This window comes from Haliotis rufescens, unplaced genomic scaffold (genome assembly GCF_023055435.1).
Source record: "Haliotis rufescens isolate VD_foot unplaced genomic scaffold, xgHalRufe1.0.p SCAF_8, whole genome shotgun sequence".
Classification (NCBI taxonomy): domain Eukaryota; kingdom Metazoa; phylum Mollusca; class Gastropoda; order Lepetellida; family Haliotidae; genus Haliotis; species Haliotis rufescens.
In genome coordinates this window covers 35,845,910-35,861,467 of record NW_025964372.1, presented here as the reverse complement: position 1 = coordinate 35,861,467, position 15,558 = coordinate 35,845,910, and the positions used below count along the sequence as shown (strand labels likewise).

The window sequence follows — 15,558 nt, the reverse complement described above, 5'->3', positions numbered from 1 at the left end:
TGGTTTTACGCCCCTTTTAGCAATATTCCAGCAATATCACGGCGGGGGACACCAGAAATGGGCTTCACACATTTTACCCATGTCGGGAATCGAACCCAGGTCTTCGGCGTGACGAGCGAACGCTTTAACCATTAGGCTACCCAACCGCCTCTAGTTTAGCAAGGGTGCCAACTGGACTTCTAAAGTCAGTTAACGCCCTTGTCTCAGGAAGATGCATGTCATGGTGCCGGAGCCACTGTTGATGACAGTAACTTTGACAAAGTATTGTAGAAGTCAGGTATATACGTGAGTGTTCTTGTAAATGCTTGAAGCTGTGATGCAAGACAAAGTGATATCACATGAAGCTCTACTCTGCCAACGGCGCCACACAATACTACACTGATGATGCTGCTGTTGTTGCTGATGGTGATGTTGCTGATGGTGTCAGATATACCATCCACAGCCAAAGAGCTCCCTTATTAAATCTTTCTTTTCAGATTATTCAAAATTATCTTTCAAACTGATTGGATCATCAATAAAACTTCCATAAAACAGGCAAAGGGGCATCTTTCAATTTAGGTGATTAGAATATGAGATCCTTATAATGTTAAACAGAAACGTATAGAAAGGTGCAAAAAATACAAACTGGGTCATTTATCGGGTGACTTGTTTGTTAATAAGTACGTAAAAAAATGGTTTTATATGGTTTTTTTATTGTGGAAATACTGCAAGTTAGATATGAGGTGTGAACTATGTCCAATAGTACAAGCTGAAGTCATACAGGGTGTTGAGGCAGACAAGATTTACACAGAAGTGGGTTATATTCACACTGCATCGACTACAGTAGTTAATATTAGATGACTACTTATATACAGTGAAGCTGGTGCTGCCTTCACGTTACTCCTGACTGGGTCATTGCAATCATCTTACCATGATAGAGGACACCCTTGCATAGACTGACTGGGTCATTGCCATCATCCTACCATGATAGAGGACACCCTTGCATAGACTGACTGGGTCATTGCCATCATCTTACCATGATAGAGGACACCCTTGCATAGACTGACTGGGTCATTGCAATCATCTTACCATGATAGAGGACACCCTTGCATAGACTGACTGGGTCATTGTAATCATCTTACCATGATAGAGGACACCCTTGCATAGACTGACTGGGTCATTGCAATCATCTTACCATGATAGAGGACACCCTTGCATAGACTGACTGGGTCATTGCCATCATCCTACCATGATAGAGGAAACCCTTGAATAGACTGACTGGGTCATTGCCATCAGCTTACCATGATAGAGGACACCCTTGCATAGACTGACTGGGTCATTGCAATCATCTTACCATGATAGAGGACACCCTTGCATAGACTGACTGGGTCATTGCCATCATCCTACCATGATAGAGGAAACCCTTGAATAGACTGACTGGGTCATTGCCATCAGCTTACCATGATAGAGGACACCCTTGCATAGACTGACTGGGTCATTGCAATCATCTTACCATGATAGAGGACACCCTTGCATAGACTGACTGGGTCATTGCCATCATCTTACCATGATAGAGGACACCCTTGCATAGACTGACTGGGTCATTGCAATCATCTTACCATGATAGAGGACACCCTTGCATAGACTGACTGGGTCATTGCAATCATCTTACCATGATAGAGGACACCCTTGCATAGACTGACTGGGTCATTGCAATCATCTTACCATGATAGAGGACACCCTTGCATAGACTGACTGGGTCATTGCAATCATCTTACCATGATAGAGGACACCCTTGCATAGACTGACTGGGTCATTGCAATCATCTTACCATGATAGAGGACACCCTTGCATAGACTGACTGGGTCATTGCAATCATCTTACCATGATAGAGGACACCCTTGCATAGACTGACTGGGTCATTGCAATCATCTTACCATGATAGAGGACACCCTTGCATAGACTGACTGGGTCATTGCAATCATCTTACCATGATAGAGGACACCCTTGCATAGACTGACTGGGGTCATTGCCATCATCTTACCATGATAGAGGACACCCTTGCATAGACTGACTGGGGTCATTGCGCTCAGGTGACCTTCTTGCATAGACTGACTGGGGTCATTGCGTTCAGTTAACCTTCTTAGACTTACTGGGGTCAACTCATTCAGTTATCACCTTGCATACACTGACTGAGGTCATCATGATCAGTTATCACCCTTGAAAAATAGACTGTTTTGAGGTCACTGCAATCAGTTATCACCTTGCATACACTGACTGAGGTCATCATAATCAGTTATCACCCTTGAATAGCCTGAATGAGGTCACTCCAATCAGTTATCACCTTGCATACACTGACTGAAGTCATTGCATTCAGTTAACACCCTTGCATACACTGAGTGAGGTCATCACGATGAGTGAGATATCACCTTGAATAGATTGACTGAGGTCATTGCGATTAGTTATTACCCTTAAAAAGACTGACTGAGGTCATCACAATCAGTTTACACCCTTGCATAGACTGAGGTTATCGTGATCAGTTATCACCTTGAATAGACTAACTGAGGTCATCACAATCAGCTATCACCCTTGCATACACTGACTTAAGTCATCGCGATCAGTTAACACCCTGACAGAGTGACCACCATGTATTATTTGTAGCGGGTCAAGTATCTACTACGACATGAACCAGTATTTCCTGTCTGATGACCATCGATTCATGAGTTTCTGGAGTACCAAATAAATAAATGTCTGAAAGATAGTGTCGAGATAATTTCAAAGCTGTATGATGTATTTTTCACATAATAGTAGTCAGATTGCACTCTGCGGTGAGAAAACCTACTTTTTAAGAATCTGGAAAAAAACTTTAATTCCTCACTTAAAATCAGCAAAGTATGTTTCTTTCATTCTGATATATCTTCATGCAATGGGGACAAAATGTTTTGGGGAAAAGTGCACCTCCACCATCATCACTTGTCCCACAACTTTACTACCAAGTCTCCCAGTAACGTAAAGGACAACATTCACGTTATCACTGCACTGGTTACCTTCAAACACTGGAGGCAAGGAACGAGATCGGTCCACCTTCTCATGAGAGGCTTGTAGAGGAGAAAACAGGCAAAATGTTACACTCTCAACTCCTTGAGGAGTATCTTCACTAAGAGAATACTCATACTCTCAACTCCTTGAGGAGTATCTTCACTAAGAGAATACTCACACTCTCAATTCCTTGAGGAGTATCTTCACTAAGAGAATACTCGCACTCTCAACTCCTTGAGGATCATCTTCACTAAGATTGATGAGGACATACCCTTTTATGTCCCCCTTTCCCAAGAAGGAATCACAGACAAATTTAACCAGGATGTCCCTTTGCATAATATATTCACAGTTTCATATTGTTCTGGAGAAAAATAGTGTGCCATTAGTTGGATGATGCCTTCAGTAAACTAGAAGTGAAACCATTGATGTTCACAATGTGGGACCATGACATGCCCTGAACTGGTGAATAATGGATGGTTGACGGTGAACAACGACGCTTAGCTCATGGACCACGACTTGAACAGAACTAACCTGATGTATTTACCAAATGACCTCAACACAATAAGATTGCCTACTAACTCTGGGGTATTGTCCTTGTATATTACAGATGACTGTACTGACATCGAACTTATTGATGAGAATGTTCTTGCAAAACTGTACATCACTTGACTTTTATTATGTATCTTAGCGATGTGTTAATATCCTCTTACAACAGGAGATATGTATCTTACAATTGCTAATATCCACATACACAAAAGATTATGAAAATTTGACATAATTTTAGAAGATTTAAGCTAACTCGCAGCAAGACTGGGCCCTTCTGTTCTATTATAACAAATCTTATTGAACATCTCACAGCTATGATACAACTACATTGATAGCATTCAACTTGAAGTAATATTCCTGGAAGAATCAAAGCTTTCTGAAACATTAAAGCAACACAAAAATATCTTTAGTTTATTTCACTTTTCAAAACAGGGACTTAAACTTTAACCATATATTAAGCTTTCTCAACTGGTTTGTTTCTGGGAGTACTGAACACATGTCCGTCACTTGGCAACATTATTCAACAAAAAGCTCATCACTGTATCAGAATCAGGAATATTTTTTGCAATATGGAGAAATGTCCGGCCAATAACCACATCTGCACAAGTAATCTGTCATAATTAATTACATCATACTCAATCTTCATCGTAGCACCACAAGGAACTGAAACATAAATCTTGACTGAAATTAGTACCAGCGATTCTAGTTTGAATCTGACACAGCCACACCCCAAAAATAAGCTCCGAGCATGTGCTTAAAGGTGAAGGGTACACTGCAAAGAATCTCATCAACCAGACTGCATGCCTGACACAAGTGTGTGAGAGAAAGGTTTAATGCCGCTGCACAAGACCCCAGCTAGGGACACCAGGAACTAGCCACAAATTGCACCCATGTTGTGAATCAAACCTATCAGTCAGCGAAATGAGTGAACACTTTAACCACTAGGCTATGCTAAGCATTAGAGACTGATGTACCTTTGCGAGATGGCATGTTGTTCACGTCGAATGATTCTCCGATCTTCTGAAGTTGATAGTGTCGGAATTTGGAGTTCAACGTCGACGCTGGCCCGTTGTTCATGTGAAGGGACTGGGAGTAGCCAAGGGCTTTGTGACGGCTACCTTCGGGATTCATGGCCGTGATGTCGGAGGAACTCTGGGTAATACAAGCAACATGACATGTGATATATCTACAATAGGAATAGAGGAGGCTGAGCATGGTTCTCAGTCACCAGAACAGTGAAAGTACATTATTTCTGCTTCAAGGCTAGCAATCTTCAGACACCTTTTCATAAATCAATTGTGGAACCATATTTGTTCTCACCTTAACGAATCATCATAAGGACAACATAGTGAATGAGTATTGGTTTACGCTGCTTTTAGCAATATTTCAGCTATATCATCAGGGATCCCAGAAATGGACTGCACACATTGTACCCATGTGGGGAATCAAACCCAGGTTTTCAGTGTGGGGAGCAAACGCTTCAACCACTAGGCTACCCCACCGCCCTCAAGGAAGTAGTAAAGTGGGAAATTATTCAGTGGACAGATCTACTTTTTGACTGATTCACTGATTTGAAACTTGGATTTACAGAGAAATTTTAATTGATAAAAGAGTTGACATCATGCTAACTTCCTCGAAACGCATTTAGAAGTTGGAGTACTAAGTAAGGATAAGATATAAGAAAGAACACCACTTGCTTGATAACGGTGTTAGAACCTACACCGAACCGTCGCTCCTAATTATTATAAAGAAGTTGTTCTTCCATGTATCTTATCCTCACATGAACATCATTATACACAATACACAAACAGTTTCTTTTCAAACCAAATTTGAATAACTGACAATCTTTAATGAATAGAAGATATACTGTATTCGACGTAATAAGCGCCCCGCTCTAGTAAGCACCCACGGCGATATTTGCTAATATATTGACTAGTGAACAATCCCAATTAGCACCCCTTCGGATTGATCAATGTACGCAAGACTTATCTATTCGCGTATAATACGCACTCGTGTGTTATATGCACCCTTAATTATAGGCAATTAAATTCTGGAAAAATATACATGTCGTATATAAACATTTCAGGCTGTCAGCATAAACCACGAAATTTATCTTTCAACTCTGTTGTTTTTCACCAAAATAATATTGTATTAAGAGCCCCCTATTTCTAATTTTGAGAGGGCCCTGGGCGCTTATTACGTCGAATACGGTACTACTTTTTACAGAGTGACACAAATTATACAAGAATTAGATTTAGAAATTCCACTGAAGCATCACCGCAAGTGTCCTGGGTTTGGTATTTACAAGGTCACATCAATAACATGTGTTATATACTGATCAACAGTTCAACATTTTTGTGTCCATTAGATAGAAAAATGATATTCCAGTTCACAACAAAATTCATGCTTAGAAACCAAAGAAAAGACTTTTTGTCAAAGATAGGTCAATATCAGCCTGGGATGCACAAAGAAATAAATGGTTGACCACTTTCTAAACGTAGACATTAGAAATATGAAAGCCAGCAGGATACATTCTGAATAGGTAACAGAACTGAAGGAAACTGAAAATTCTGTTCATGCAAAATCATACATAGAGAAAAATACCGTTTGAGGACAGTATACTAAAATTAACATGACATATATCTCCAAAATAAGGTTAATGTCAGTTTAAGAACCTATCCAAAAAAGCATCTTCATGTTAAGTTCTTCTTCTTCCTAGACTAACACTTAGTCTCTGAAAAAATATATTTTTGATAGAAACAAGAAGGTACATTTAAACTGAAAAGGAGCCCCAGTGAGATTAGAGATTCAGACCTGAACCTGTGGAAAATCTAGACTTGCTTCTTTCAGAACTAAAGTACCGGTATGGGCAGAAGGGAAAATATATATAATGGTTCTGGGACTGTGAGACAGATTGTGGAAAGTCTAGACTTGGTTCTTTTTAGGGCTATAGCATTACAGTAAGGGTTGGGTGGAAGGAAAAATAACATGGTTCAGGGACTGTGAGACAGACTGTGGCAAATCTAGACTTGCTTCATTTAGGGCTATAGCATTGCAGTAAGGGCTGGGTGGAAGGGAACATAGTATGGTTCAGGGACTGTGAGACAGACTGTGGCAAATCTAGACTTGCTTCATTTAGGGCCATAACTACAGTAAGGGCGGGTCAGAAGGGAAAATAGCATGGTTCAGGGACTGTGAGACAGACTGTGGCTAATCTAGACTTGCTTCATTTAGGGCTATAACTACAGTAAGGGCGGGTCAGAAGGGAAAATAACATGGCTCAGGGACTGTGAGACAGACTGTTGCTAATCTAGACTTGCTTCATTTAGGGCTATAACTACAGTAAGAGCTGGGCAGAAGGAAAAATAATATGGTTCAGGGACTGGGAGACAGTCTACCTCCTCCCCAACCTGATGGTGAGACTCTCCCGCTGCTGCCTGCCAAGTGTTAGATCTATACACCCCATGTCTGAGTGTGACCTTGAGGAGGGCAACATGGCAAGGTTTAGTAAGGAATCCCTCTACAGGAGACAACCAACTCACAATGTCCATATCTTAACCAGTCAAATACATAGCCTCAAACAGCAGAACTGTTACAAACTGTTGTGTGATCTTGAGATATCTCTTACTTGAAGCAAGGGTGATTAGGGAAATAGATTTTATTAAAAGGATATCTGATATTTGACAATCACATCAACAGAAAAATTTAATGAACATAAGACTGATTTATTTTTTTGAGTGAGTTGGTGTGTTCCAACACATAAAATGCTCTAAAAAAATATTACGGAATTTCTTTTATGAAATTGATCTGTGGCCTGTAAACAAATAAAATGTTGACTAGTTGAAGGAAACATTTCCCTGGAGATGACAGAGGTACCTCCTGGTACTGTTATCCCACACCAGATCACCAAGCTCCTTCCCAGCGCGTGACACCTTCGTTACACTCTCGGTAACATCGCTGCCACCAGTGTGGGCACGGCCATTACAAGAATCTTGAAATTTGCCCTCTAACCCCATATGTAGTAACGTTTATACTTTTGTTTATGTCTTTGGGAATGCTATCATATTCCAGATGAATTTTCTTTGTTGTTTTAATAATCAGATTGGTTCGAGATTGCAGACTAACGGAAAATCAACCAACTTCTCCCTTACATTCTTACTATATCAATTAAAGATGATGCTTTTAATGAAATAGAAATTCAAATTGACAAACAAAGAAAGTAATTTATCAGCGGTAAGTGTATTCGGCGTGAGAACAGTCGTCACTTGTTTGTTAACATAACGGTCATTCGGTTGCGAGTTCAACTCCAAGCATGGTTGGGGCCACCTATCACAGTGGGGAGTTTTTACTGGTGGCAGCGATAGTATAGAGAGCTCCACGAACGGCTATCGCTGTGAGGAGCTTGCAGATCACCTTATACTCACATGGTACCAAATATGTTCTCTTATAAATGCTGTCTGGTTTCTCTAGGAAAAACACAAATTGTGCTGTCATGACACTAGCAACCCTTCGCAACCCTTAGCAACTGCCCCACCTGCCATCATCATAAAGACATCTTCGTCGTCTGCTTTCCACAAAAGAGTACAAGTTCCTCCAGTGCGAGACTCAAGACAATTGTTATTGCACCAGGGTCCACGTGCACAAAGTGATCTCAGTACTACGACAATCATAACTCCCATACCCTTACATACTCTTACAATAGTCGTTGCACAAAGATCACTTTGTGCAAGTGCGACCCGATAAAGATAATACATTTCACAAAATCTCATACACTCAACAAGTATTCAATAAAAAAGATGAGGTGCAACTTCAGATTTACTTTACGAATAGTTGCTAAATAATCATACATGTATACATTTAAAACCAGCTTTGTGTACACAGTCAGCGTGTTGACATAGACTCTGCTCAACATCAATCACAACACTGTAGGTACCTGAAATAGCCCGACGCACATTTCAAAGAGGCTTTTATTTGACTATTGTTGAAGGTTAGCAAAGCAGAAAAGAGGGTATATTTTTCAAAAGGGCTGCATTAATCCAGAACTGGTTGTTTATTTCTAACTCTGTTGCCCAATCCAGCACCCAATTACACAGAACACCCATCAATCCATCCATCCAACCATTACTTCATTCAACCATCCATCTATCCACTCATTCAACCATCCATCTATCCACTCATTCAACCATCCATTTGTCCATCAAACCATCACTTCATTCAACCATCTATTAACCATCCATTCATTCAACCATCCATTTGTCCATCAAACCATCACTTCATTCAACCATCTATTCATCCATACATTCATTCAACCATTCATCACCAAATCCAGCACCCAATTACACAGAACACCCATCAATCAATCCATCCAACCATTACTTCATTCATCCATCCATCACTTCACCCATCCATCTATCCACTCATTCAACCATCCATCCAACAACCACTTCACCCATCCATTCATTCAACATCCATCCATCACTTCACCCATCCATCCATTCATTCATTCACCCATCCATCTATTCACTCATTCAACCATCCATCCAACAACCACTTCAACCTTTATTCCTTCAAATACTTTTCTTTTATCTGTCACCCCCACCCCTCCTCCCAGCCTCTCCGTCTGTTCATCCATGAGTCGTAAAGGTTATGCAGTGTTTTATTGAGTGGCATGATTGTCTTACTCGTTCTCTCTTGTCCAGTTCCTCCTTTGGGGTCTTCTTCTTGTCTATGTTTGCCTTGGAGTGGAGGTCCCTCTTGGCCTGGACAACATGAGCAGGAGAGTCAGGGCATACACAACATTCAGGTCGACCTCTCTATACAGACCAGGGCCCCGATCCACGGAGCGATATAGCGCTGAGATGATCGTAACTCCCATATTGTAACATAGGCTTACAACATTCATAGTGCTCTGATTGCCTTGTGTAATAGGGCCTATGGCCCAGATCCACAAAGCAATAAGAGTGCTAAGATGATCGTAACTCCCATACTTTAGACAGACTTACGACAGTCGTAGTACTCTGATTGCTTTGTGTAATAGGGCCCATAGCCCAGATCCACAAAGCAATAAGAGCGCTAAGATGATCGTAACTCCCATACTTTAGACAGACTTACGACAGTCGTAGTACTCTGATTGCTTAGTGGAACCGTGAGTGAGTGAGTTTGATTTAACGCCGCTTTTAGCAATATTCCAGCAATATCACGGCAGAGAACACCAGGAATGGGCTTTACACATTGTACCCATGTGGAGAATCGAACCCGGGTCTTCGGCGTGTTGAGCGAACGCTTTAACCACTAGGCTACCCGACCACCCCCTTTGTGGAACAGGGCTCAGGGCAGATCCACAAAGCATTCACAGGTCTACAACATATGTAAGCCTGTGATGAACTATCATGTCAGTTATGATAGGTTGTAACAGTGCAAACACTCTGTGGATCGGGACCAAGCTATAACATGAAGCTTGACAGAGATGACATACAGAATCTATAGTGGAGAAAGCAAGTCATGCATGAAGTATAAAAAGCAGATTTCTATGCAGCCAAATGTTAAAGAAACTTTTGTCACGATGTTCATGAATTTGACACGACATGTTTGTGACGGATTGATGAACACACACATAATCTTGACAAAAACGAAAGCGATTTATTGTATTCCCAGGTGTGTCAAATATTCATCTGGACTCAGACTCGAGTGTAAATTTCAAACTATTGTGAGTGGTATACCAAAAGGAAATCAGGCAATCTACAGGAAAATGTAATTTAAAGTTGTATTTAGTAACCATTAGACACACAATCATGTCAGACATCATCCTCATTACTTCACACTGTGAATGAAGCACAAGACGTAAACAAGTTTGTTGATGTCAGATCCTAGTTTCCATGCACTACCATCAGAGGAATATAAAATAAACTACATTTATAACGAACACTCTTATAATAAACTGATGTATATAACGAACTGGTTTTTGTCCCGTCCATATGCTGTATGTATGCTTAAAATGAACTACAGTTATAACAAACTCAAATTATTGGTCCCTTTTAGTAATTATAACCATAGTTTACTGTAATTAAAATTTAGGAATGATAATGAATGGTATAGTTGTTTCAAAAATATTTGTAACAAAAAAACAGATTTAAAAATGTTGAAATTTTCAAATGATTATTGATTTATAAATGCACTAAGGACAGAAGCAATTTCAACAAGTCATGAGAAAAAATCAACTGAATCACACTGCTTGAACATTATGTGAATTATAGGCCACTGGTAGACATGCAACTATTACACTATAGCAACACCACAAAGAACTGCTCCAATTTAATTTTAATTCATCTTCATAATAACCAGTTTGTTAAGAAGAGGGTGTGTCTGAAAGGATTTTATGAATACATAATATCTTATCTCTGCACACATGTCACACAAACAGAGCTGTCGGCACAGATTCCTGCCATGGTGTCTGATTTCCGTACAAAGTAGACTGTCGTTCCCAGACTTTGCAAACTGACTTATTTTTAAACATTAATTACGGAATATTGAAAGTAAACATCATATTGACTATGAATGCATGCACGTTTTGCACCTACACTATTGACCTTATACACGGCATAGAAGAAAGAAAATCTATATATACTTGGAGATCAAACACAGACCTCGAGGTCAGGATCCATTGAAGAGTGTTCAGACGTGTACTATAGAAATCAAGTCAGTCCTAACAGAGTGGTTTGTTCATTGTACCCTGTTCAAATACATCAGGTCTATTTAGTATATGCTAAAAAACTCTGTCTGCCATGTTGGTAAATCAATAGATCGGTTCACGGTTAGGCTTGAAAGGATTTGCTTGCCAAGGCTTCTCCTAAGGATGTGGCAGATGAAAATAGATCAAGAATGCACCAGCTATTTCCACTGTAATATTGTTCTTGTATAACATCTGAGGCTGTCATAGAAATCCCAGGGGATGTTCTGTCTATCTTGTGAATGATGAAAGTTAAATATTTTCACTCATGTCGACCAGACTCATAAAAATATTAATTTTCCTCGTAACTATTTGCTCCTACACCCGACATCACTTGTGACAGACTGGTTTATTTACACATGCATTACCGAGAGGTGTAATATGTTCAAACCCCCTAAAAACACATGTTCTTTTACGTTGTGATTAAATAAAACTTTAAGTGAACGTTTTAGTTATTGAGACACTGAACAAACAAAATGTCCCATATCTGTGTCACCTTTGCTTAGCACACTTCACGACAACACCACCTTCAAGACTGACACCAGATAGACAGGTATCAGGCCTAATTAATAAAGACAGGACACTTCATGGTACCATTCCATATTCCCTTTTGTTCTTTAAAACATTAAATGAATATGTTGTCATGTGAGCAGTATCTGTATGGACATTCTCATTGGTCGGTTTAACAGATCTTAGCACAAGTTTGGTTGTTGTGAACATGTAAGTTTGCTTGCAACAGAATTTAAAAAATAGTGTCAGCTATACTTTTCTTTTTCTAATCATCTAACCAATGAGATTTGTTTGTTAATGTCTCACTCATCAATCCTCCAGTGATAAATACTCGAATCTGGACCATACAATCCAGTGATGGACATCATGAGCATCGATCCATGCAATTGGGATACGATGACATGCATCAACCAAGTCAGCGAGCCTGACCACCTGATCCATTCACCTTACAACAAACATGGGTTGCTGAAGACCAATTCTAATCCGGATGTTCATAGGGGTTTAACCAATAACAATGAGTGAGTGAGTATTGTTTTATGCTGCTTTTAGCAATATTCTAGCAATATCAAGGCAGGGACACCAGAAAAGGGATTCACACATTGTACCAATGAGGGGAATGGAACGAGGGTCTTCGGCATGATGAGCGAACACTTTAACCATGAGGCTCACCCCATGACTCCATTCACTAATAAGAAAGAGTAGGGGCTTAGTGAGTATCCGATGTTCAGTTATGTACCAAATTTTCCGATGAGTTGCGACGATGTTGATGATATGACTCACCTGTAATGCCATCAGCCAGATCATCATGGACTCATGATTCTCCGCTGTCAGTACAAACTCCTTTCCCTCTGTCCTGCAACAAATAAAAAACCAGCTAAACCTCACAGTCAAACATCCCGATAGAACCAGTACCTTATATCTGTGCAACCCAGACCAAACACAATTTGGTGTCAACTTGAATAATGTTCTTTCCCCTTTCAATACGCATGACATTTCTCGAGTCTCTCTTGATATCATATATGTCAACACAAGTGTATTAAAATCTTAAAACATTTTCGATGAATGATAATATATTTGTTATCAAAAGAGACTTGGGTGCGATTCTATTTATCATCCAAGATCCATCTTCCCGAGGCAAGGAGTTCACTGACTTTAAAAGTCCAGTTTCCACCCTTGCCGAACTAGGTAGGAATACATTTGGAGTAATAATTTGGCTGGACTAACGAGTTTATGCGTAGTCCAAGCAAAATCGCGCACCGAAATTGAAATCCGGTTCGTAAAGTGGTATGCAGATTTCGGTTGAATGCAGGATTTGCAAAGCATGTGCACCGCTAACTCGTTGTCAACAGATATTTTCTAAATCTTTTCGTGTTTTTAATCAAGGTGCTCACGTGATTTGATGCACTTTGCGATGTAAGACTTACATATCACAATATAGATCTTGATTATTGATCAGATCGTCTTGACTGGGCGCAGCCGTTTTGTTTGAAACAAATGCAAGTGATACGGGAGCTGGAATATGATTGGTCCATAGGAGAGGGTTAAAAGGGACATAACTCGTAATAACCACTGGTGGCGCTACCATTGAGCTCAGGAATTCAAGCCTAGTTTGGCAAGAGTGGAAACTGGACTTTTATAGTCAGTTAACTCTCTTGCCTTGGGAAGATGTCCAAGATCCTTCTTCCTACTTTTTCAGTTTGTAAACAGTAATAACCAGGGATCTGTTTCACAAAGCTATCATGGCACTAAGGTGAGCGTAACTCCCATACTTTAACATAGACTTACGACTGTCGTTGTGCTATGATCACTTTGTAGAACAGGGCCCTTTGTCTTAGTGTCAAAGATACAACTAACCATCTTCAGTGGCATAGAGATTAGTGACGACTGCGATGTCACGTTAACCAATGATGTCACAATGGTCACAAAGCATTCTGATGCAATTTCATTGTAGCGAGATCTCTCTTAGTAGATATAGCTTGATCTCACCCAAGCAACATCTCCTGTGGAAGCCAGTTTTGGATAAAATAATATATTTAACTTTAGGATCTGAAAATGTTACTGATAGTGACATCCCATCATTAAAAGTTGTAATGCAGAAATAATGTATTTTTTTATTATTTCCAACCACATTGTCCTTCCCTACAGGAAACACTACAATATGCATTTTGGGAACAATACGACAAAGTCATTGCAAGAAACAAACTACAGCTGGTCTAATCCTCCCTAATCCTTGTGGTAGGACTTTCCGCCTGATGTCTAGGTCTTTACTAATTTCCTTACATTCTCTAGCGGTGGGAATTTAATGATTTCCTCAGCTCAGTCTGGATTTGTGGTGATTATTGCATAATTATGCAGAAATTACATATCTTTTCCTCTTGGCTGTTTAAAATAATATTTTTACATCTATTCAGAATGAAAGCTATTTCTTGTTTTCCTCAATGACACTGTACTGAATACCTTCTGTTGTATAAGGCAGCTCGTCCTCAGACTTGTTTCTCCTGCTACAATGTAAGTACCCCATGTACCCCTCATGATCCTGCTACAACAAATTTATTTTACCGAGATGTTTTAAAATGACATTGTAAAAGAATTCAAACAAATTCAAAATTGATAGAAAATAGCTGTTTGATTGAGCTGAGGTTAACTTGTGCTATGTTATTTGACTTTCATTGACTTGGAAAAAGCTTTTTGCATCGAAATAGAGTATAAGGGATTTATTCTGCCTCTGAGAAATCCACGTGCTGCCTGTTCCTGTTCTTGGTGGGGTATAACAGATTTATTCACCTGTTGAGTAATTTATTTCCCTCCAAGGTGGGATACATAGTATTTTATCAGGATCATGTAGACTTTATCAGATCTCATACATGGAAGTATGATAATAAGTTGTATCATTTTAATCACAATTAGAGGACATAACTATTTGTTTTTTAATTTTTATTAATAAGTAATACATTGACATAATTCAAAGTTTGGTGCTCAATACAAAACAATTACCGTATTTTCTTGTGTATAGTGCGCACCCATGTATAATGCGCACCCCCCTCTAGCGGGTTCAATATTTTGGAAAAAAAGAAATTTGAATATTATGCGCAGAAATTGTTTACACCGTACCCTTTCAGCGAAGTCCGGCAAACGAACGGGTGCTGAGAAACTTCGTCAGTACAAATTCGAAATTTGAGATAAAAAATCACCAGACATGTTTATTTACCGTTTAAATAGTATTTATTGTTCTGCTAGGCATTGTTTTATATTTAGGGATTAAGATTACCTTGCGTATTTTCTCGTAAACTAAGCTGGAAACAGCAATCAGCTGTACACACGTTTTCTTGGAATCGACCGGTGATTCGGTCAAGACACACCCAATGATATAACTTTATAAGATTTTTAATGCAAGGATCGGCAACAATTGTATCTGAAACTATTTTATTTATCAGGAAAAATATATTCCATTATTTTCTTAATTATATGCAACCTTTACTAAACATATTTAAAATAATAATAACCCTAAGCGAAGCAGCTGATCGCTATTCCCGGATATTATTTTTTACATGGAACATGTCTGACCAGTCACCGTCAAGGCTCACGCGCACGTGATCACGTGATCGCGAGAATTTCATGTTGACATAGAATCGTCAAACAAAAACAAATATGACTTTTAACGAGTCAAAGTATGTCATTTATGATATATGTATCCATTCTCTGCCAACTAAAGTTTGTTTCAAGGCGTCAATAGCGGTATTCTGACCGTGGTTGCTGTT

The 15,558-nt window shown here is 39.5% G+C and overlaps 1 protein-coding gene across 15 annotated transcripts in view; it reads right to left on the bottom strand.

The window, feature by feature from the left end:
* The window catches only part of LOC124141828, a 153,075-nt gene that overhangs the window by 74,275 nt on the left and 63,242 nt on the right, over positions 1-15,558 (bottom strand). For 12 of the 15 annotated variants that reach the window (XM_048389014.1, XM_048389016.1, XM_048389015.1 and 9 more), the window contains 5 exons: positions 12,581-12,653; positions 9,246-9,323; positions 7,989-8,030; positions 4,539-4,716; positions 3,027-3,077 (listed from right to left, as the gene is read on the bottom strand). In XM_048389014.1, the coding sequence (XP_048244971.1) occupies positions 3,027-3,077; positions 4,539-4,716; positions 7,989-8,030; positions 9,246-9,323; positions 12,581-12,653 (422 nt within the window). The remainder of the gene's footprint in view (positions 1-3,026; positions 3,078-4,538; positions 4,717-7,988; positions 8,031-9,245; positions 9,324-12,580; positions 12,654-15,558) is intronic. The other 3 variants (XM_048389025.1, XM_048389026.1, XM_048389024.1) reach the window with 2 other exon arrangements.